General features: G+C 49.7%; 1 protein-coding gene across 8 annotated transcripts in view; it reads right to left on the bottom strand.

The window, feature by feature from the left end:
- ADAMTS17 (ADAM metallopeptidase with thrombospondin type 1 motif 17) overlaps positions 1-19,365 on the bottom strand; it is a 327,093-nt gene extending 307,728 nt beyond the window's left edge. For 3 of the 8 annotated variants that reach the window (XM_082736458.1, XM_082736455.1, XM_082736459.1), the window contains exons 1-3: positions 19,091-19,297; positions 18,248-18,618; positions 7,718-7,883 (exon numbers count right to left, since the gene is read on the bottom strand). In XM_082736458.1, coding sequence (XP_082592584.1) covers positions 7,718-7,883; positions 18,248-18,618; positions 19,091-19,169 — 616 coding nt within the window. In that variant the 5' untranslated portion in view covers positions 19,170-19,297. Of the gene's footprint in view, positions 1-7,717; positions 7,884-18,247; positions 18,619-19,090 lie in introns of all 8 variants that reach the window. The other 5 variants (XM_082736460.1, XM_082736461.1, XM_082736454.1 and 2 more) reach the window with 5 other exon arrangements.
- Positions 19,366-22,860: the final 3,495 nt, after the last annotated feature.

Genomic DNA, 22,860 nt, shown 5'->3' with positions numbered 1-22,860 from the left:
TTCCCTAAGACAAATATATTGTTTTTATCTTTTAAGGTAACAACCAGAATGTAAGATTATAAACTTTCACACCAATGGAAGAAAGAAGGGAAGACTATCTGGTGAAGCCAAAAGAAAGAAGAGAAACAACAAAAAGAAACAGAAGCAAAGAAAAAGCATGAGTATCGTCAACCAAAAACAAAACACAAGATGGTGGAAATAAATGTAATGATATCAGAAACAGCACAAATGTAAAAATACTAACATCGCCGGGACTCCTGGGTGGCTCAGTTGGTCAAGGCTATTCCTTTGCCTCAGGTCATGATCTCAGTGTCCTGGGATTGAGCCCCACGTCGGGTTCCCTGCTGAGCCAGGAGTCTGCTTGTCTCCCACTCTCTCTCTCTCAAATAAATAAATAAAATCTTGAAAAAAAAAAAAAAACACAACAAAACACTAATATCACCAATGAAAAGACAGATATTCTCAAATTGGACATTTTAAAAAATTTGGATACATAATACTTTTAAGAAAATTATATAAAACATCATGATAGAGAAAGACTGAAAATAAAACTTAAGGAAAAGGAAACATCAGGCAAATATTGACCAAAATAAAAACTCAGGCAAGGGGCACCTGGGTGGCTCAGTGGGTTAGGCCTCTGCCTTCGGCTCAGGTCATGATCTCAGGGTCCTGAGATTGAGTCCCAATCGGGCTCTCTGCTCGGCAGGAAGCCTGTTTCCCCCCCTCTCTCTGTCTGCCTCTCTGCCTACTTGTGATCTCTCTCTTAAAAAAAAACCAAAAAACCAAAAAAACAAAAAAACAAAAAATAAACCTCAGGCAATATCAGGTACACATAGCTAGGAAGCCAGAAGTTTTACTAGGGATTAAAAAAATGATCTATTACATGATAGTAAAAGTAATAATTCCCCAGGAATATGGCTCCTACACCTGAATACAGCAAACAATACCATCTCATAACATGAAGTGAAAATTGATAGAACTGAAAGGTGAAATTGGCCAAACCACAACAGTTATGAGATTTTTAACATACCTCGAGTTAAAACAAATAAACCAAGCAAGTCAAAAATAAGAGTGATTTTGACATCACAAGTTTGAGCTTTAGGACATTGTTCACAACAATTAAAGAATATACATTCTTTTAATGTATGCATAAAGCATTTATTAATACAAAAAAAATGCCTAAACTCTAAACCACAATGCAAACCTCAGCCATTTCCGAAAAATCAGTATTATATGGAATGCAATATGGCCAATGAGCTTCTACTGGACCTAACCGTCCTGTAGAGAGCAACCACAAATCTGAACAAAATACAAAAATGCAGTGAACTGAAGACTGGAAGGTGAGCCAAGACAGGAAGACACTAAGAGTGGAGAAGGGGTGGTGGGCGATCAAGGCTAGGAAGAGAACAGCACAGGGGGCTGAAGGCAGGCCTCGTCACACTCTTCAGGGGTAGCTTATACTCTAACAGAAGATCCATAAGACAGAGCCCAGGCGACATAGTGATGAGGCAGGACCTGAGGACATGCTGGAAAGGCATTCCCCTAACTAAATTATAGTACATTGTTGTAATCATTTTATTTTATTATTGTTGCCGTTAACCCCTTTCTATGCCTAATATATAAAATAAACTTTATCATACATACATACATATAAGAAAAAACACAGTAGATATGGGGTTTGTTACTACCCATGGTTTCAGACATCCAGTGAGCATCACAAATGTATCTCTCAGGATGGTGGTTTTTCTAGGGAGTAAGTTAGAGGGATGATATGGGATGGGGTCGACACTTGGTCATGTCCATAAATGCTTGTCTCTCAAAAAAGAAAAAAGTTCAGAAGCAAATATAGTGTATCTTAACATTTGGTTAAGTCTGAATGCTGGGCTTATGGACTTCTGGTTTTCCTTTTGTGCGTGTGGGTCATTTTCGTTGTTGCCTTTTTTTTTTTTTTTTTTTTTGCCTGTTTCAAATATCTCAGAACTAAAAATAACGTAAATCCACCACATTTGTTGAATTCTACACCAAATCATAAGCTCCCCAGAGGCAGGGACTATGCTGTGTCAAGCTCACCCCAGTGTTCCCAGTCTCTGGGGGGGTCAACAAATACTTACTGGCCAAATAAATGAAAAGCGAGAGGAAAAATGTAAGCATATGACCTTTCAGGGCAACTTCTGGTCTAGATAACACTAAGATTCCATGATTTCATTTTAGGTTTGTTCAAGAGTCAAGAATGGTGGATTCAAGAAGGATAATGAGAGCTTTCAGCTCCTAGTTCAATGCCCTGTAGGGTTTCTCTTTCTCTCCCACTGAATACAGAATGAAGGCATTTAAGTGGTCCCCTGAGGATGAAGAATGGGGGTACAAATAATAATTACAAGCACGGCAGCTGCCACTATAGCTAAAATTTGCTAGCGGCTAAGGGATAACTTGCACAGTATCACCTGTAACACTCACAAACACAAAGAGATGATGACATTACTGAGCTGCAGATGATTAAACTAAGGGTCAGAGTGGCTCAGTCCTTTCCACTTTGTCTGAGGCTATGCAGCAATTTCAGTATTTATCAAGAAAAATATGTGAACAGATGACCAGCCAGCTATGACCTCCATTCTTATAGAAAGGGTCCCTTTGTACAGCCTATTTCTAATTTCTCCAAATTTGTTTTTACCAAATACTTTACCAGATATTTGTGAGTGTTCTCAAGAACATGCCCCCCCGCCAATTCCACCATGGGGCTGGAAGGATCACATCATCCCTCGTGTGTTCCACAGCAATAACACTGAGAAGTGCACAGAAGGAAGACCATGTGAGGACACAGGGAGAAGGTGGCCATCTACAAACCAAGGAAAGAGACCTTGGGAGAAACCAACCCTACGGACATCTTGATCTTGGACTTCTGGCCTTCAGAATTTTTTTTTTTTTTAAGATTTTATTTATTTATTTATTTGACAGAGAGAAATCACAAGTAGATGGAGAGGCAGGCAGAGAGAGAGAGAGAGGGAAGCAGGCTCCCTGCTGAGCAGAGAGCCCGATGCGGGACTCGATCCCAGGACTCTGAGATCATGACCTGAGCCGAAGGCAGCAGCTTAACCCACTGAGCCACCCAGGCGCCCTGGCCTTCAGAATTTTAAGGAAATGAATGCCTACTGTTTAAGCCACCCAGGTTATGGTACTTTGTTCTGGAAGCCCTAACAAATTACAACAGAGACACATGGGTATTAAGGAACTCTTCTGGGGTCACACCCAAGGAAGACCGAGTCAAGCTTCTAGCACTGTTCTTCTTCCTTTCTGCTGGAGTAATACTTGAAATATTGGTGGTCTGTTCTTCGTGTTAATATTTTTATCTGTCAATATTAAGAGATTAAGATGGAGAAACTCAAAGTAGCATGTTTAATTCCATTTATTTTGGGTTCTTCTACTAGCTGAGATGAAGAACAACATGGGAGACCATCACCACCACTGAAACAACAACAAAAAATACTGAATAAACTATGAAATCATTTCTTTTTAATCCACTGGAGACCTGAGGTCTCGATGAAGTTGGGAGTAAGAACTAAATCTCCGCGGTCCTGAGGGATTGAGCCCCTCCTAAGTGAGCAAAGACCAGCAGCCACATGCATTCCCTGTGGCACAGGCAGGATGAGGAGCTGAAACAGCGGCAAACAGAGGATCTTGTGTTAGTCCGAGGAAAGCAGCCAAGTCCTTATCAACTGTGTGAGCTGAGAGGATGGATTAGATCTGGAGCAGGGGTGCCCTGAATCTTCTCTACCAGACTTATTCCAAGTATGGTGGCCTGCAGGATGCCGGGACAAGAACAGAGAGCAGAATGGCACCTCCACAGTGATGTGGGGACTGAGATCTAGGCTCTTCCAGTCCTGCCTCAAGACATGGGACACCAGTGGAGACCCAAAAGCAAGTAAAGTTCCAATCCAGATCAACCCGTCTCAACTCCCCATTAAAGAGGAGAGTTCGTCTCCTGAGCCCTGCTGCCTCGTTGTCACTACAAGAGAAGCCGGCTAAGGATAGGCTCTCAGAGAAAGAGAAACAATTGCTGAGAAGCCCAGGCCGGCCAGGCCTACCTGAGGTCGAGCCTCCTTCTCTGCTCCTTGGTTCCATGAGCCCAGGGCACTGATGTGCTGGGTGGTGACGCTGGTCTGATGTCTGTCATTTCCAACCAAAGGAATCTTAATGGACATAAAACACGAGTCCCAACCAATGACTTATTCTGGACCATATGTAAAATTGTTAGGCAAACGACTGCATAAATTGGCAATACACAGTTTCTAAAGAGCTACGGCACCTTCTAAATCCTCATTACAATTCACTTTATAACACTACAAAAGAGGCAAACAATACTACAAAATAACTACAGCAGTTTTCCGAAACAATCGTAAATGATGTCTACATAAAGTAGACATCAATGTTGTTGCAGGATGGTGTATCTGTGTTTTAACAAACACACCGAAACACAATAGGTTTCCTAACCTGACAGGGCCTTGTAGGAAGTGTTAATGTTCTGCCATCTACCTCGACCATCCCAAGTTAAGCGTCCCATGATGGAGGACACAGAGATTGAAATTGTTACTAAAGCCTATGAAAATCGGGGAGATTCTAAACTGAATCCAACCAGAGAAATTAAAATGAACATAGAAGACAAAAAGAAAGCTTTGAAAACTGAGAAATGTTTCAAAATAATCCAAAGTACCATTTTTGCTGCTGAGAATAACCCCCAAAACCTTCAAAAATCCATGCTGTGACCCAAAAAGAAAAAAGAAGAAAAGAAAAGAAAGGAAGGAAGGCTCGCAGACTCCACATTTTTCATGCCAAGTTCCAATCTGGAGTGACACTTTATGAATCATTTTATAAGGTCCTAAAAATAATAAGCTATAAAGGTAATAGGATCAGCCTATCCTCTCCCTGGGAGCCCCAAAGCCTGCTAGAAATGCAATCTCAGTACTACCTATGAGAAGGCAGTGGGTCCTTCCAGGTGGCCTTGTCCCTGGGCTAGTCCCTTTGTCCGCCTAGAGAACAGGGTGGCTGACCACAGTTCAGCTCCCAGGTAAATGGAGCGCCTCATGAAGAAGGAAGAATTGTCAGACTCTTCCTCACCTGCAAGGCCAGCTGGTTACTCCTAGGCCAGGTGCAAGGTTGGGGTAACACAAGATCCAAGGCAAAGCACAAGGATACCTAGAACAGCCATGTTCAACCCTAAAGAATATGTTCCCATAGGAAATCCTGGATGATTCATCTCATTCCTGTTTCCAGGAAACCAAAAATGTATCTTGCTGGTTTCCCAGCAAATTGATTTTCTCAACTTCTCAATGGAATTTCTAGATTCCCAGGAAGTCAACCCACCCTTGAGAGGGCCTGACTGCTTTATTGACTAAACCTATTAGAAGGCCCATGATCTTTCTCAACACAGGAATAAAATTAATGGAGTATGTCACCCAAAGCAAGAAGGACTAGAAGGAAATAGATACCCTTCTCCGGCATCTGTGCTCCTACCTGGGACATAGTCTGCGCTGGCCTTACATCACTCTAGCACCGCAGAGCACAAGGACATGAGAAGTGGAGGCAGCGAAGGGGAGAGGACTTTTTAAGCAAATTCAGAGATTTCTTGCACAACTGCTCTTATTTTAACGTCGTTTCTATCACATCCTCCCCACCCAGGATGTCTTCATTTAATTTCCTCCATTATAGGCTCAACACTCCATCAAAAGTGTGCCTTGATCACAGTCTCAGGGACAAAAAATGCAAACCCAAGCGCAATTTATTACATTGTCAGCAATCCCGGGGGTCGCGCATGCACCTAAAGAGGATGGCGGGGAGTAATGAGACAAATATTCTATGGTATCATCCACAAGCACCCTAGGTTTCCGATCCAGACCAGCAGTCAATGAGCGCCGGCTTGAATTGAGGTAAAAGTGAGAATAATACGTACTTGCCCTTGGACTTCATTGTGGGCCCCTGCCGGGTGGTTCTCGCCTGAAAAACCCACTTCTGATGGCCCACCAGTGCTGTTACTCAGGTTTAATACCCCTTAGTGTGGTGGTTCTCAACACCAGCTGAACCCTAGGAACAGCTGGTGAGCTTTTAAATCACCAGATGCCCAGACCGTGCTCCAGACCAGTGACAACAGCTCTCCAGGAGCAGGACCCACGCAGGAGTAGTTGTTAAGCCTCTCCAGCCCGGAGACCCACTGCCTTGGTCTCAGGCCCCTGCCTCTGAAACGACATATTCAGAGTAAGCAGAAAATGCACACAGATGTAGAATGACCAACAGTCATTCGAAGGCAGATTTAAAAACAAAACAAAACAAACAAACAAAAAACTCTTCTACCAAGATTTTCAGGGGCCTGATGTTTAAAAGAACACCCCAACTTCAGGCCCAGACATACAACCGACCAACTCCCCCAAGCCCGTGCTTCGGAGTCAAGAGCATGTTTTAGTTACTGGTCATTTCCTGCTGAGGTCCACCTTCCCCTACTTTTGTAAGGCGATAGGAAGGAGCAGAGCCCAAACTCTCATGTACGGTGGCATTCTCCATCCCTCGGAGCTCTGCCGGGGTTTCATAGATGGCCTGGATTCAGCAAAATCACCCTCACTATCTCCCTGCCGATGCAGACCAGCTAAAGAGAGCCACTCCCTGGATGAGGTCGGGTCTACAGGCAACAACTGAGCTGGGCTGCAAGGCTTGCTCGTACATCTGAAAGCTGTCCTAAAGGAGGGTCCGAGCACGGATGTATTTCTGAGGTCACTGGAATACCAAACAGAGACACTACTTTTTTTTTTTTTTTTAAATCCAGAGAGTAAGTCTTTAAACTACAAAAGCACAACTTCCAAAGCTCAGCCATGGGCTCTGCTCCCTCGGGCTGGGGAGGAAATGCCACCCGTGAGCAGCCATCTTTATCAGGGGACACTCACAACAAGACTGCTGGTGACATAGCCATGACCATTTCTGTGAGGTGTCCTTAAACACCTGACCTTGAGTCCACAGGTCGCTCGAATAGAGAGAGGCACAGAATATAAGAACCCTGGGTTCTCACCCCAAGCGACTTAGTAGAATCACCTCTAAAAACAAGGACACCCCAGTCACACCCCAGACCAACACTGGGGGACACACCAGTGCCAGGCATCACATAAAGCAGTGGTTTCCACACCTGAGCACCCATCAGAAGCACCTGTGAAGCGACCGATTCCTGGACCGTCCCCCCACCCTGCCAGGTTCTGATTCAGGAAGTCCCTCTGGGCTGAGAATGTGCAGATGACAGGGTCCCAGACCTTGACTCTGATGCTGCGGAGAATCACGGCTCCCGAGGCCCTCTAGGGTGCAGCCAGGTCTGAGGAACACTCCCCAACACTGAAGAGCCAGCTCTGTCCTGGGAGGGAGGCAATTCTCCTAGCTCTGCCCCCCAGAACTTGGTAAGAAGTACGCCACTGTGTTGTGGGGGACCTCAACTCTTTCCTGATCTATACAACTGGGGCACTGAATCAAGGAGATCCTGGGAGCCTTTCCTTTCCAAAGGGCTCCTATACAGGAAACGCCGACACTAATCCAGACAGAGAGGGGGAAGGCAGTGGCCTAAGGGGAGATAAACAAAACAGCTTCAAAATACAGGGGAATGTAGGTGGTTGCTCACAGGACTCGAGTGTGTCTGGGGATGTGCAGTGGTGCCGAACGGCATGTGTGGTCAAGCATGCTGTTTCCCGTGACTCACCTGTTAGAACCTGGCAGAGCTGCCCAGGACCCTGGGCCTCGGTGGAGGGGCTGGGTGCCGAGGACCATTTGCGCTTGACCAGATGCTCCCTCGCGCTGAGCGGGCCCTGGGAGTTGTTGAGGGGCTGGATGAGCACCTGCTCCTGCCCAAGCTGGATGAGGCCAACCTGCCCAGAAAGAGGAAGACGGGACATGAATCACCCTCGTTCACGCACAGCCACAACCCCGACAACCCGAGGGCAGCCAGGCCGCCTGGCTATGGCCTGGGCCTCACGTCTGGGCTTTTGCTTTACAGGGTTCTCTGATTCACTGAACCCAAGAAGGAGCCTCTGTGGGCCTTGAAACATCCAACCCCATGGCTGTGTTGGGGAGAGGGGCACGGCGTGGGGTCGGGGGTGCCGAGATAACATCCGGCAGCACTGACTTCCCAGGTTCACTTTCAGAAAAACATATTATTAGTAATAGAAAAAAACTGTCTTTTAAAAATTATTTTTAAAATCAGCCTCCAAAAGTCTACTTGATGATGCCAAAGCTGTTGGGGATGAATGACAAGGACATCCTTAATGTGGGGGAGGAAATGCCTCTTATTCCTGGAGATATTGAGAATGAAAGACAATGGAGCCAGTCCTGTATCAATATCAATGTATCAATATATCAATAGCTTTGTGGCAGGGGATTTGTACATTCTTTCAGAACTTGTGGTGTTTAAGAGAAATCAACAGAGTCTATCCATTGATGGGATTTGTGAACCTAATTTAACGTTCATCACACGCTTAGATTTGTGATTTTAAAATCTTAGTAAGTTTATAAGCGGTATTAGAATGTGTCAGAGAACTTAAGACCTCCCACGTTTATAGGACTAACTTACTGGGTTTGTAGCGATAACTGAAATACTTGCAAAGGGCTTCTCAGCCAAACAGAGAACTTGGGGAAAAAAAACTATGTTACATTTTTAAATGGTTTTAAAGGTTTCCAGGTTGTTAATCACCAAATTTACAAGAGGCGCCCAATATTATCTAAAGCTTCCTTGAAAAGGATTGCAAAAAACCTTCGAGATAAAGAGGATTAAGAGTATAGTTATCTAGAGGAGCCTGGGAAAATGTATGGAATTTTTGAATCATATTGTATGCCTGAAACTAATATAACACTGTTAATTATACTTCAATAAAGAGTTTAAAACACTTGCTAGATTAGAAATAGGACACAACTTGTAAATGCAAGGAAAAATTCAAGAACTAAGATTTTTAATTTGCTCCTTTAATAGAGTGAATCTTATCTAAAATACATTTATATGGTGCAGAGAACTCTTCCCAGCTCTTAGAACCAATGGTGACACATGAAACCGATCTGTGCTCCTTCCCTGGGATGCCTGCTACTAGCTTCCCTTCTGTGGTGTCAACAAAGCAAGGTAAACCTCCATCAAGGAACCCCGCTGGGCCCCGGGCTAGAGGACCTGAGTTTGCACGCTGGGCTGCGCGGTCCACGGCGCCTCCTCCAGGTGGATGCCCAGGACCATCCTAGCTAAACAGAGTCCGCAGCTCACAGGTCGGTTTTGGCTGAAATGAGCATCATCTCTCCTCTCCCCATCCCGAGCCTCTTTTCTAAAGTCCACATCACATGGAAGCAGTGCTTCTCAAAGTCCACTGCATGTGAAAACCACCTGGGCGTCTTGGGTAGGCCCTGAGAACGTGCATTTCTAACTAGCCCCCATGTGACCCAAACCTCTGCTCTCCAGCAGAGCAAGGCCTCTGGTCTTAGGACAGAGCTGGCTCAAGCCAAATGGCAGATCTCCTCGGCAGTCGGAGAGGATGTCTGGACACCAAACCTCTCCGAAAGTAAACCAGATCAACTCATGAGATCGCCTCCAAAACACAGGAGAAGTCCCCAAAACACAGGGTGAGAACTTACTTCCAGCTCCTAGCAGATTTCAAGGTTTCCATTTCATTAGAACTTCTGCCAAGAACAACTCCGAGATTTTACTGCCCAAATAAAACTGTCTTGAAGTGGCATTGCATGACCCGCGGGAAAGCACAGCTTTCTTCCCTCTCCTTTGAAGTGAGGACGTAAATTTGCTCACGAAGATACTTTGGGGAGATGGAATGAGTGGAAGCAGAAGGTGGCCGGGTGACAGGGGGGCGGGGCACGCAGAGCCCCGCTGGGGCTGCACCTAAAGAAATCCTCAGTACAGAACACACATCTCACTGCGGTGAACACTTCCATGGGTCACAGTAAAGTTGGCAAGTGGGGCAGAGCACGTGGGATGAGCCCCACATGGAAGGCACCCCATGCTCCCTAGAGGATACACTCAACTTGAACTCTGCCTCAGATGCTCTGGCTTTGGCAGGTCATGAGCCCCCTTGGGTCTAGCCCTTTCAAAGCCAGGTACCCGTTCGGTCTAGTGCTCGCCTTCACAAGCAATGGTGTAAAAGGCCAGGGAATGGGTAACTCTCAATCATTGTGACACAGGGGCGTGGCACACAGGTGCACACACCCAAGCCACCAGCAGAAGTAGCCCCTTCGCTGTAGCAGGTCTTGTTTGCAGGGACCCGCATGCTGGTTTCCAGCCCTTTGGGGAGGACAGTGGTAACAATGGTAAGATGATTACGTGGACTGACGGTGTGACTCTACCTGGCAGCTCTTAGCTTCCTGGGACCCGGCTTGCAAGCAGGCATGGCCAGGACTAGCACCCAGGAGCAAAGGGGCCCGGCACAGCCCTCACCCTGCAGAGCCAGAGCAAGGAAGGACTTGGCCTCGCCCCTCCCTCCCCCAGTCTCAGGCTATCCCAAGACTCCCTGACATGTCTCTTCATGCTCATCCTGTCATCACATTACCAAGGATAAAATGTGCTGCTGAAAAGTGCCACTTGTGCCCTCTACACACACACACACACACACACACACACACACACCATCTAGCCCCAGGGCAAACACTCGCCCGCCCTCCTTATCCTTCCCCCACCTTCCCTCTTCCTCCTCCCTGCCCGCTGCATTATGGGGCATCTGCCACCACCTGATCGTTTGTTCCTTTGAGACAGGATCACAATTAGCTCTCTTTTTTCCAGTATCTGCCACAGAAGTTACTCAGGAAGATGCAAACAGAGTAAAAGAGAATGTATTGGAATGCAGTGGAAGGGACTGGACTAGCAGGGCGTTTCTGCAGTCCCCTTTACTCACAGGCTCTCCTCTCTGGCTACACAGGAGAGCCATGTGGGAAACTCCTGATGCCCAGGCCTCACTCTGGGCCAACTGAACCAGAATCTGTCAGGAGTTGGGGGGAAGGGAGCAGGGACTCAGGCCCTGGTACTAAGAGCTCGCCAGGAGATCTCAAAGTGTAGTCAGGGTTGAGAAGCACCCTGTTAGCTTTTAGCTAGGTGCTGGAGACACTGGCCACCTCCTGCCTTGACTGAGATGTCTGAAGGTAGCCTGGGTTTGAACTGGACCTTCCTCTGACCCTGGGGCTCTTCCCTGGCCCGGCTTCCAGCCCCCAGCTGCCCGGTGGCCCCAGAAGCTGGGCGGGGCTGTTTGGACTGGCATTCATCCCCTGGTCACCACCTATGCTGAGAAACGAGACCCAGGGATGTCTTCCAAGGCCTCCGTGTCATACCAAGGACAGCGAGCGACGGCAGCAATGATCCTGAGGTTGTGGGAGATGAAAGCGGCCTGCAGACTTCATCCGAAGACGCAGAGCTGTAAGGGAATGCCTGTGGCAGACAGAGCGGGGGACCAGGGGCCGCCTGGTTTGAAAGGGCGAGGTCATCCTCCAGAAGTGGTGCTCTTAAAAGAGAAATCAGCAGTTCGCTAAAATGCACACTATCCTCCCAAAGCAATGTGCATCCAATAAAATGCATCAGGCTGTAACAGTTCTGAGTGGCTCCCTGGCGATTCTCTTTGTTCTGGGGGATGGTCTGAAGCGTTTCTGTGCTGCCTCAGGAGAGTGTTACAAATCAGGGGCTGTTAACTCTGGCCCAGGCTCCGAAGCGCCATAAGTCCTCCTGGCCTCGTGCAAAATGCATGAAAGACATATGGACTTTTCTCACCTGTGGACATCAGCACGACTTCTCAGCAGAATGGAGCAAATGCTTTTAAAATAACATGAAAAATACACATATAGTCTCTGTCCTGCAGATGCTCCGAGACTGAAGGGCACACCTGAGGGGACACCGCCACATGACTGTCCACCTCGCTGGGACTTCAGGGCCCAGGGAACTCTCTGAATCCCTTCTTCAGGAAGCTGTGGCTTCTTGGTTAGCCAGCGTGAGTGTCAGGGGGGTCCTCTCCCCATTGACAGGTTAGCGTGGGTGGTTCAAGAGTACAGAGCAAATGGGGTTGTTAGTCTCCTTCCTGCGTGAGCCAAGTCTGCTTCCAAAAAGGAAAAACAATCCTGTGACGACAGGCCCTCCTGCACCTGCCTCCGCCTTTTTCAGGGGCCTCAGAGGAGCTCCTGTGGCAGGAGCATGCCAAACCCCACAAAGGCAAGAAGGGCTTCCCAGCCTCCATGCTGAGTCCCACTGCTCCCATCCTGGAGTGCCACCCAGAGACCTCCTTCAAAGGTCAGCTGCTGTCTCTGCAAATGTCAGGTACCTAAACAGATTCTTGGTCTTCTTCCCGAAACCAGCCTCTGCCCCCATAATGTGGACCAGTCACCGCCGTCTTCTCCCCCGTTCTGATCACTACAGCCGGTCACAAAGACGGGCAGCTCTTCCTTCAGATTCTCTCTTGCATAGACACCTTGCTTCCCACTTCCACAACCCAAGATTTGAGGCTTGTCACCTCGTGCTTGCAGGCGCCCTCCTTCTCCAGTGCCCCCCACGGTGTTATCACTAGCTGTCCCCCACCCCCAAGTCAAAGGCCAGAAATGCTCCTCATTGCCTTGAGCCCAGTGATCCTCACGACGTGGTCCCCAGCCTGCAGCAGCACCTAGGAACCTGTTAGGAGTCCAAGCTCCAGGCCCACCCAGACTGGCTCAGGAACTCTGGAGATGGGGCCCAGCAATGAGAGTAAGGAATCCTCCCGGGAACAGAGCTGAGAACAACTACCCTACGATAAATCTGAAATGCCTTAGGTTGGTCCCCAACCTAAGGCGGTCACCAACCAATTAGATGGCTCACTTCATCCCCATGCTTGTCTGTTCAGTTCTTCTCCTACCATCTCCTAAGATAACCATCTCCACTCCCACTCCCACCACGTAGCCACCTCGTGGGACCCGATCTAGGGAAGAACTTGGCCTTGGAGGCTCTGCCGTCATTCCTTCCTCTTAGAAGGGGAGGCCCACCTGTTTCTGCTCTAATACTCTCCCCAGAGACCCCACCCCACCCCAGAGCCACCACTGCTCTACCCCTCGGCCACCCTGTAAGCTCCAGTGTAGGCTCCTTCCGAGACAGGCCCCACGTTATACTCCTGAGGTTTGCTGCAAACCCACCAGAACCCACCTGTCCTACCCAGGGCAGGTGTGTGATAATGATCTGTTCATTTAGTCAACAGTGTTGACTGATTGGTGGATTTATAACTGGAAAAGTCTGGGCCCCAGAGGACAACGGAAGAAACATGTTTTTAATGCCTTATTGGGCCAGGCTCGTCCTAAATGATTTCACAGACTTTATCTTACTTCATTCTTATCAACAGCCGCATGAGGCTGATGTTATTTACTCTTCCTGGGGCTGCAGACGGGACCATGCAGGCGAGGTGGCTCACTTAGGATCACAGCCCCAAGCACCCGTGAAGCCTCATTTCCTAAAGAACAAGAACGTGACCGTGCATCTGTGTGCAGAGGCGGGCATAGGGAAAGGATCAGCAGTGACCATGCGTGGCTCCCTCCAACGTACCAGCTGCACAACCGTCCCCCATTGCACGCGTCCAAACCCAGGCAGCTGCAACATTTCAAAGCTCAGGAAATAAGCCTCAAGAATGCAATCAGTCTAAGACGTCTTTGGTTTATCGTCCCATCTTGTGCTTTTTTTCTTTTTTTACAATGTTGCCAACTACATAAAAGTTCAGATGCGGAAATCTAGTTTTGGACTGTAGGTAGGACTGGGGAGCACGCATGGCCACCACGAGGCCCGTGAGCAGTCAGGGTGGAGAGTCACTGTGAGGCTGCAAGCATGTCCTTCCAGAGGAAGAGGGGCAATACCTTAGAATTCTCCCATCCAGGGTCTTCCCTTCAAATCCTCCACACCTCCCAACTTCACACTGTCTTTTCCCTCTTTTCCTTAAGATCCTTAATACCCACTCAACTGTTTCTTTTTATGAGGCTTTAAAAACGTGTGTGCAGGGTGCCTGGGTGGCTCGGTTGGTTAAGTGTCTGCCTTCGGCTCAGGTCACGATCCTGGAGTCTCAGGATCAAGTCCACATCGGGCTCCCTGCTCAGCAGGGAGTCTGCTCCTCGCTCTGACCCTCCCCCCGCCATGCTCTCTCTCTCAAATAAATAAAATCTTAAAAAAAAAAAAAAGTGTGTGCATTTTCCAAATACATTTACACTGCAAGCAATGAGTTCTTTGGTAATAAATAGTGATGACTCTCTTAGGACTCTGTGCCTTCACCACACAGGCACCAATATGATGATGTAGGACACTGTGGGACATGTAGGACATGTAGGACATGCTCCCTTCCAAATGGTCTCCAAACTGTACTATTACTGCCCTAGAGGATTCCTGTCTGGCTGTGTGCAATCAAGGGATGCTGTATTAAAAAGCTAAGTGATTTTATAATCAATTAAAAGGGTCTGATCATTCCAAAGGAAGAGACGGCAACCTCCCAAACCTGTCCCCTTGATCAGAGGAGTCATGGAAAAGCAGGCTGCCCTCTTAATTATGGAGCTCCCCAAAACTGCCATGCCACCTGCTCACTGACTGACCCTGCCCCACTCTGTTCCATTGGCCTACCCCCACGGAACAGAGACGAGCATTCTTGCAAAGCCCTGAGTAGACCACAAATGATGTGCCACCAAAGTGGCCCCCTGTGCTTCCGTCGAGCTGATCAGCCAGAGCCAGGTTGGACTGGGCCATCAGGTCAACTCCAGGGGCCAACCGGAATGACAGATCCCACAGAGTGTGGCTGTGAATCCAGGGAAAGCCTTCCAGGAACATCCCTGACTTTGTCTCTCTCTGAGGTGGCCTGGCAAATGGGTATGGCTTTTTCAAGTTCCGTGGCCCAGGGCTCCTGGGTGTCCTGTCTGATCTCAACATTTCTCTCGTTGCTGGCCTCAGCAGGCCACAGCATTGGCCCAGAAGGGAGGGACAGAGGAGGTGGGAGGACCCTCTGGAGCCTACATTCATTAAGGAACACCGGCTACGGCTTAGCAGACCAACCCCACAGGCAGGGGCCTCCCCCACTCTCTGTCCTCATGTGTGGGGATGGAAAACAGCCCCTTCATCCGTTCATTTCAGGATTTTTCAGACCCTGACACAGTCTATCACTTAAAATTCCTATGCTGCCCGCTCGGGTGAAGTTTAACCTGATCCCAATTCTGCAGGCCTTGCGGGCGCTGGCCCCATTCACAGGAAGCAGCTGATCCAAACTTGCACAAATTCTCTGGGGGTGGAAATACCTGCCTCACATTCCTAAAGTTCATCGCTTTGAAATTGTATGGTTATAGAAACTCTTCCAAAAACTTAGGTAATGTCTAAGGGCTCCCTGAGACGTAAATAAAACGAAGAAGCATAAACAGAAAACAATTATTACTTGCACCTAGGGTCTCCAAAGAGCCAAGAAGTGCAGTTTGCATAGCTTTTCAAGATAAGTGAGGGAGAACACCACCGGCCCACGCCTCTGCCCACAGTCCAAAGCAGAAGAGGTGAAATGTAACACAAGATTTATGCTTCATGCCCCATAAACAAGTAATGATCTACTCTAATTATGCATCTGCTTTAAACAGATACCAAACCTCTCTGGAGACAGCACAGACGCCACGCAACCGGGAACAGAGCCCACATTCCCCTGCACCGTACACTCGCCGCTAAGTCATTTGGGAGATGTTTGATGCATCAGGATTTAATTGCTACTCAACATCGGAATAAAGTTTTATTGAGTATAGCCATGCCCATCTGTTTATTTACTGTCTACGGCGTTTCTGCACTAAAAGGACGTCGTGGACTTAACCGTGACGGAGACCATATGGCCCACGAGGCCTAAAATATTTCACTGTCTGGTCCTTTCTAGCAAAAGTTTGCCAACCCCAGGCTCTACATGACCTTTAGATCCAAGGTGGCTTTGGAATGCTCCCATCTGTGGACATCACAAATCTCCTACTTGCTATGGCTCCTCTCCCAAACTTTGCGGTTGAGGCTGTCCTCACAGACACACAACATACATGCCGCATTCCACTTCCCGAGGCAGTAACCGACACATTACCACCCACCTGAACCATCTGGGGCACATTCGAGAGCCAAAATCCAAGCGAGGTAGAGGGCCCTGCAAACTTGGCTAGCCTGAGATCCTGTTGCTTTCCCACTGGTCTCAGGACTACCATGCAACCAAGAGGGCCGCCCGGGGTCACCTCCTCCCTGCCTTCGGCCCTTCCTCTGCAGAGGGCACTTAGGAGGAAGTGTCCGATGTTTTGCTCACACGGATAGGATGAACACGGCAGACTAAACACCAGAAGTGTCTGCTGCTGCAGGAATTTCAGAATCTAAAGCCTTAGAGGTCCACCCGCAGCTGGTACACACTGAACGCAGACTCTTGGCGGGGTTCTTTTATCTAAAGCACAGCGCCCTCACATGGTGCCGAAGGGAAGCACAGTCTTTCCGAACGCGGGAGGACTGACGGGAACCTTCGCACAGCGCGCACAGCTCAGATGCCATCTGTGAGGGCCCCGCGTTCAACTCGGTGAGGATTTGGAATCAATGTTATCCAGATTTCCACCCTCAGCTCCTTCACAGATAGCTGCTCCTCGCTGGAAACTTTACACCGAGAAGTGTAAACTCTGACCTCTACAGAAACTCACCAAACCGCAGCAAATGGGATTCAGATGTTTCCATGTACAGTACAGTGATGTGACCTAGACTTTAAACACTTTGGCAAAAACAGGAAAAATGATGTGGGCCTTCCAGTCCCTCCCAGAACATGATACAGCCTTGACCCGAGTCCTACGGTGATCTGAGCCTTTCTCACTCCTCCTTCAGCCTCCTCACCCGCAGCCCACATTCTCTGCCCCTGTTCCACATTAGCTCCTAACAGGCTGCCTCCACGGTCCATTTTCCTTGTTTAACCGAAGACGCCAGTTTCTTCCAGCCCAGTAAAAGTAGATCACATTCTGATCAGGACTCAGAAAAAAAATCCTGCAAGGAGAGCTAGTGAAAGCCTGGGAAATCCTAGGAAATGACCACCCAAGATCCTCTGCAGAGTTGGGAGGAAAGCAGAAGTCTTACATAAAGACTCGGACCCCCAGGCTCTCTAGCTCTGCTGCAGATTCTCTAAGACTGGTCACATACTATGTGGGTAAGGGCTAGAGAATTCTAGACGGCGGAGCAAGATAAGGTGGAGGTGGAGGAAGCAGTTTTCTTCTGCCAGGGAAGAACTGGCACAGAAGAATATCAGAAACCGCTCTCCCAGAGGCCAGCCATGACAGAAGATACAGAAACAACCCGGGTGTCTCACACTCCGAGCCACACCAAGCTCTGCTGGGGGCAGCCCATCTGCCAGCCATGTGCACTCCCAGGGGGAAAGATGGAGAAGCTGAGAAGCATGCGGCTGGGCACCGGTGTACAGGGATCAAGTGTGAGCATAAGCAGGGCAGGGGTGCACGAAAACGTCCCCTGCCCCTCTGAGCATGGCACAGGTACTTCTAATGCGGCAGGGCAAGGTCCCCGGGGGTGGGGTAGCTATTGCCCCAGCAAGGGAGCTCCTGGGACAGGAACAGGGCCTTATCACCAATGTAAGCACCCCCCAGACCTGGCTGAAGGTGGCTACCAGACACATACTTGCCCGTGGTATAAAGGAACAAAGGGTCCAACACCCTCTCTCTTGGTTCTCACGTTCAACTAAGAAGAGGTTAGTAGCTTGTCGGGGGATCCCCGTCAAAATTTCCTTTTCCGGGTACAGAAAGACTCAAGAGGGACAGCATGGCGGTGAATGCTTACTACCCTACCCCCACATCCAAGAACAGATGAGATACACACCTAGAGGTGTTACCCGTGACAGAGACACATACACACCTATGCAGATACAAGTAAATATGAGAGAAGTGCGCCTCTCCCTCTAGGGGCCTGACAAGGTTTCCTCCCTGCCGGACCTGTGCTGCCCTGGGCGGGCTGCTGCGTATCCTCCTGGGCAACCCCAGGACTGCACAGTCCCCTTGTACTTCAGAGCTTCCGCACAGCCAGTGGCAGGCACTGGACAGTCCGCTGCTTCCCCTCTCACCGTCTTTGCTCAGAGACCCTCCGGAAGGTCCGGGCGGGAAGAGGGAGGCTCCCTCTGGACGGCGTGAGAGCAGCCCTGGAGGCTGAACTTCCCGCCCAGGAACCGCCACCCCCAGCCCAACCTGCCCTGGGGACCACCCCCGGCACGGCGACATTTCGACGGAGGGGCGCGGGCAGTACCAGGCCGCCGCCGGCGCCGCAGGCGCTGAGCGAGACGAGGGAACCGGGGTGGCCAAGCACGCGGCCCGAGTAGAAGCACAGCTCGGCCGGCCGTCCGCGGCGCCCCGCCGTTCCCGCCTCCTCCACCTCGAAGCCGCGGGACAGGAACCGCAGGTCGTGGCGAAGCTGCAGGTACAGGTCGCGCCCGAAGGCCGGCAGGTGCAGCAGCAAGGCGCGCTCGCCCGGCCGGACGCGCGAGGCGGCTGGGGGCGCGCGGGGGCGCCGGCGCTTTCGCGGCCCGGGGGCTCCGGGCAGCGGCGGCAGGTGCACGTCGTCCGGACGCACCCGCCGCGGCAGCACCACCTCCACGTCGGCCGCCGCGTCGCCGACAGCTGCGGGGAGAGAGGAGACGTGTCAGCTCGGCGGGGCCCGCCCGCCCGGCCGCCCGCCCTCCCTCCGGCCGCCCGCCGCGCACCGGGTCCAGCGCCGGGACAACGCGGCCCGGAGCGGGCGCTCCCTTCCTTCCCTGCGCCGCGGCACCTCCGTGCCGGCCAGCGCCTCCACCCGGGACCCGCGCCACCAGGGGAAGGGCTCCAGCGCGGCCGCCCGAGCACCTCCGGGGACGGCGGCGCGGCATCGGCGCCGGGAGACCCGCCGGCGGCGCGGCCGCCCAGGAGCAGCCTGGAGCCCGGTCGTCCGGCCGCGGCCCGCAGCCCCTCGGCCCCGAGCGTTGTCAGCGCTCCGCCGCCGGCCCCGGGCCGCGCAGGCAGGCGGGGGCCGCCAGGACGCCTCGGGATGGCAGGAGGAAGGTGGTGGCCGCGAGAGGCACGGGCGAGGAAGGGGCGGTGGGCGAGGGAGCGCTACCTGTGCCCGGGTCCAGTCCCCAAACCAGCAGCAGCAGCAAAGGCAGGACGAGAGGAGGCAGCAGGGCGCCGTCACACATGGTACTTGGGAGGAGCAGCCCCCCGGACGGTCGCGGCGGAGCAGGAGCACGCGAGGCGGCGGCGCCAGCCGGAGTGAAGCCCTCCAGTCTTTGGAAAAAGTAATTAGCGCTGCGGACAAACCCAACGTGGTAAATCCCAAGCCCCGCCTTCTCCTCTGAAAACAGGCGGCGATTGGGCTCTCGCTTTCCCCTGCCCCGCCTTCTCATTCCCCATTGGCTAGGACAGGTCTAAACCAGGGTGCGTAGTTAGGTTGTAAGCACTTTCTTACACGTGGTTTCTGGGCAGTGGCGGGCGCGGGACACCAGGTGGCGCCATGGAGCCCCTGGAGCTGCGCTACCGCTGAGGCCCTATGAGGACACCGGACTGGTCTTCAGTTTGTGCTCCTTGTCACACTCCTCTCTGACCCTGCTGCCCAGCATTCCAAGAAGACAGCCAGAAATCGTCCTGGACTACCGGCTTCATTCTTAAAAGGTTGTTCTCCCTACGTCTACAGTAAAACTAGTTTGGGTTGTTTGTGGCTGGACATTTTCTGGCACACCTGAGTTTGCTACGTAAAATGCAGCAGCGTTTAGCCAAAGCCTTCGCACCTCCTGCCGCCTTTATCCTCACAGAAACCAGCAGCACAGGCGTGACCACACCCTCTTACAGACTGAGAAACTGAGGGAGAGAGAGCTGAAGGAGTTTGCTAGTTACTAGGGTGAGTTTCTATCAAAACAGGAGCTAGAAGTGGTCCTAACTTCCAGCCCGGTGCTGCTTAGGACAAACAGCAAGAAAGAGGCTCCAAGGGCAGGCAGATTTGGGGGGGGGGGGTGCTCTAGGAAACTCATACAAGGTGACAAAGCCTAGACTTCCAGTTGAGTTCATTCTTTTCCCACAAGAATATAACTGAAGTTTGCAAGAAAGATGATTCTTTTAGCTTCGTGAGGAGCATCTTGTAGAAAACAAAACAGAATTAACCGAAGCATAACTGTTCTTGGGTCTCTCCCTCTCCCTTCCTTGTCCTGTTTTCTATTTCTGTTTTCTCAAAGCAGAGAGGTTACCACACTCCTACTGGACTCTGCTTGAAGCCTTTCAGAATCTAAAATATATCACAGGATTCCGCATCAGAAGAAGGAATCCAGAGGAGAAAACTGTCCAGCTTCCAGGACATTTCATTAATCCTGGGAGTGGACTGCGTCACTGGTTCTCAATAAAGCCTCCTTCTTTTACTACAACAAACTTGCTGCTCTGGGGGTCCTCCAGAGTGTGTCTGATAGAATTTTCTTCTGCTCTGTCTACCCCTGCCCTCCACAGGGGCTGGCCTCTGTCATGTGCTGCTCTGAGGACTGCCACTCGCTGCTGGGTACCACACACATCTACACACATCCAAAAAAGCCTTGGTGCTTTTCCCCTCCTCCTTGACAGCAGCGTCAGCCAAATGCTGATGGCACAAGAAATCATGGGGAGCTTCATGGGGCAGCTTTGTTAGCAAAAGAGCCACCTCTCAGACCTGCCCCCCGAAAGCCAGGGAGCACCAGCTACTCTGCTTCGCATGGTTTGAAGTCATCCTTGTCAACCTATCAGATGATGCTCTGATGCACAAGTCCAAAGGACCATGCAGACTGAAGCAACAGCAAGATACTGTCGCATCCCCCAGACTGTCCAAAACTGAAGAGCAAGGAAATATCAAGCATTGGAAAGGACACTCCCCTGCCCCTGGGTGGGAGTGCAGATTGGCATGGCCACTTTGAAGAACAATCGGGCCAACTGTGATCAAATCCAAAATGTACACGCCCTACAACTCTGTGATCCCACATCTGGTTAATAGCCACAGAGAAACACGGGCACGCATTTCAGAGTGTTGACCACAGGTCCTTATTAAGAGCAGATATACGGCACCTGGGTGGCTCAGTGGATTAAAGCCTCCGCCCTTCAGCTCAAGTAGATCCCAGGCTCCTGGGGTCGAGCCCCACATCAGGCTCTCTGCTCGCCAGGGAGCCTGCTTCCCCATCTCTCTCTCTGCCTGCCTTTCTGCCTGCTTGTAATCTCTGTCAAATAAATAAATAAAAATCTTTAAAAAAAAAGAGCAGATATACTGAAAACCTGAATGTCTATCATTAGATAAATGGCAGCTAGAACACAAGGCATCGTTTCAATGTAGTTAAGTTCATATTTACACCACAGAAGGAACTCCAAGACTGGTTGTCATATTTTTTTAAAACCAAATTGAGGAAGAATGCACATGATAATACTTCCATAAATTCACACAGTATTAAAGCATTTGTATGGTAAAATCCTAAGGAAAAGTCTGGAAGGATACACACCGAACTTTTTTTATGATTTGGTGTTCTTTGTATATTAAATTGCATTAAAGGATGCCATTCAGGGTCCAGGCAGGATAATTGTTACCATTCTAGGTATTTCAAGCAGGGAGAATCTAACATGGAGAATTGGGTACGAAAGTGAGGAAGAGCTAAACGGGGAAATTCAGTGATTATATGCTGCCCCTGCCCCTGCGGTGCATTCCAGCCCTAAGGGCCTCTGTTTCCTGCTGCATCACTGAAGGCTCGGTCACAGTTGGTTCTGGATCTAGCAGACGTGTGAACTAGACTGGGGCTCCGTGCCCAGGGCCACACCAGTAACTCCCAACACATATTGCACTGGATCCTTATCTCTGTTCCTTGCCATCTGATCTCCTGCCAGGGCCTCCTTTTGGCAGAATCTAACGGGAAGCCTAAGAAATGTAGGGGAGAAACATCAGGAGATACAGCATGTAGGTCACAGGCTTTCAGCCTCAACTATGAAAAGCAGCCCTTAGAAGTGAGCATGTGAAGCCAAGAGACAGACCTTCTAAAGGTCTTAATCTGGTCTAGATGAGTCTGAATTCCCTCTACCTCTCACCACTGTATTTCAGCCTCCCTTCCAAAATGATCTGGTGTTTCAGTGCAGTCCCTATCAAAATTCTGTTGGCATTTTGCACAGAAATACCAAAAACCCAAAAGTCTATGGAAACACAGAAGACCCCAAGAAGCCAAAGCAATCTTGAGAAAGAAGAACAAAGATGGAAGTATCCCACTGCCTGGTTTCAAGCCATATTACAAAGTTGTAATATAGTGATCAGAACAGTAGGGTATTGGCATTAAAAACGGACACATAGACCAAGGGAACAGAATCCAAATCCCAGAAATAAACCCAGGTGTATATGGTCAAGTAATATTTGACAAGGCAGCCAAGAATACTCAGAAGAAAGGACAGTCTCTTCAATGAATGGTGACAGGAAAACTGGATATTCACATGCAAAAGAATGAAATTAAACCCCTGTCTAACACCACTCACAGAAATCAACTTGAGTTGGGTTAAAGACTTAACTGTAAACCTTGAAGCCATAAAACTCATAGAAGAAAGCATAGAGAACAGCTCCTTGGCACTATTCTCGGCAATAATGTTTTAAGATGACATCTTAAAAAGCATAGGCAGCAAAACAAAGAATTAATAAGTGGGACTACATCACTTTCTGTGCAGCAAAGCAACCATGAACAAAACAGAAAGGCAACTCCAGAATGGGAGAAAATATCTGCAAACCGTATATCTAAGAAGGGATTGATATCCAAAACATATAGGGAAATCTTACAACTTAATAAAAAATGTAATAATAATCAGGGGCACCTAGGTGGCTCAGTAGGTTAAGCACTCGACTCCTGGTTTTGGTTC

This window comes from Mustela nivalis, assembly GCF_964662115.1.
Source record: "Mustela nivalis genome assembly, chromosome: 6".
In the NCBI taxonomy this organism is placed as follows: domain Eukaryota; kingdom Metazoa; phylum Chordata; class Mammalia; order Carnivora; family Mustelidae; genus Mustela; species Mustela nivalis.
This window is presented reverse-complemented; position numbering and strand designations above follow the sequence as displayed.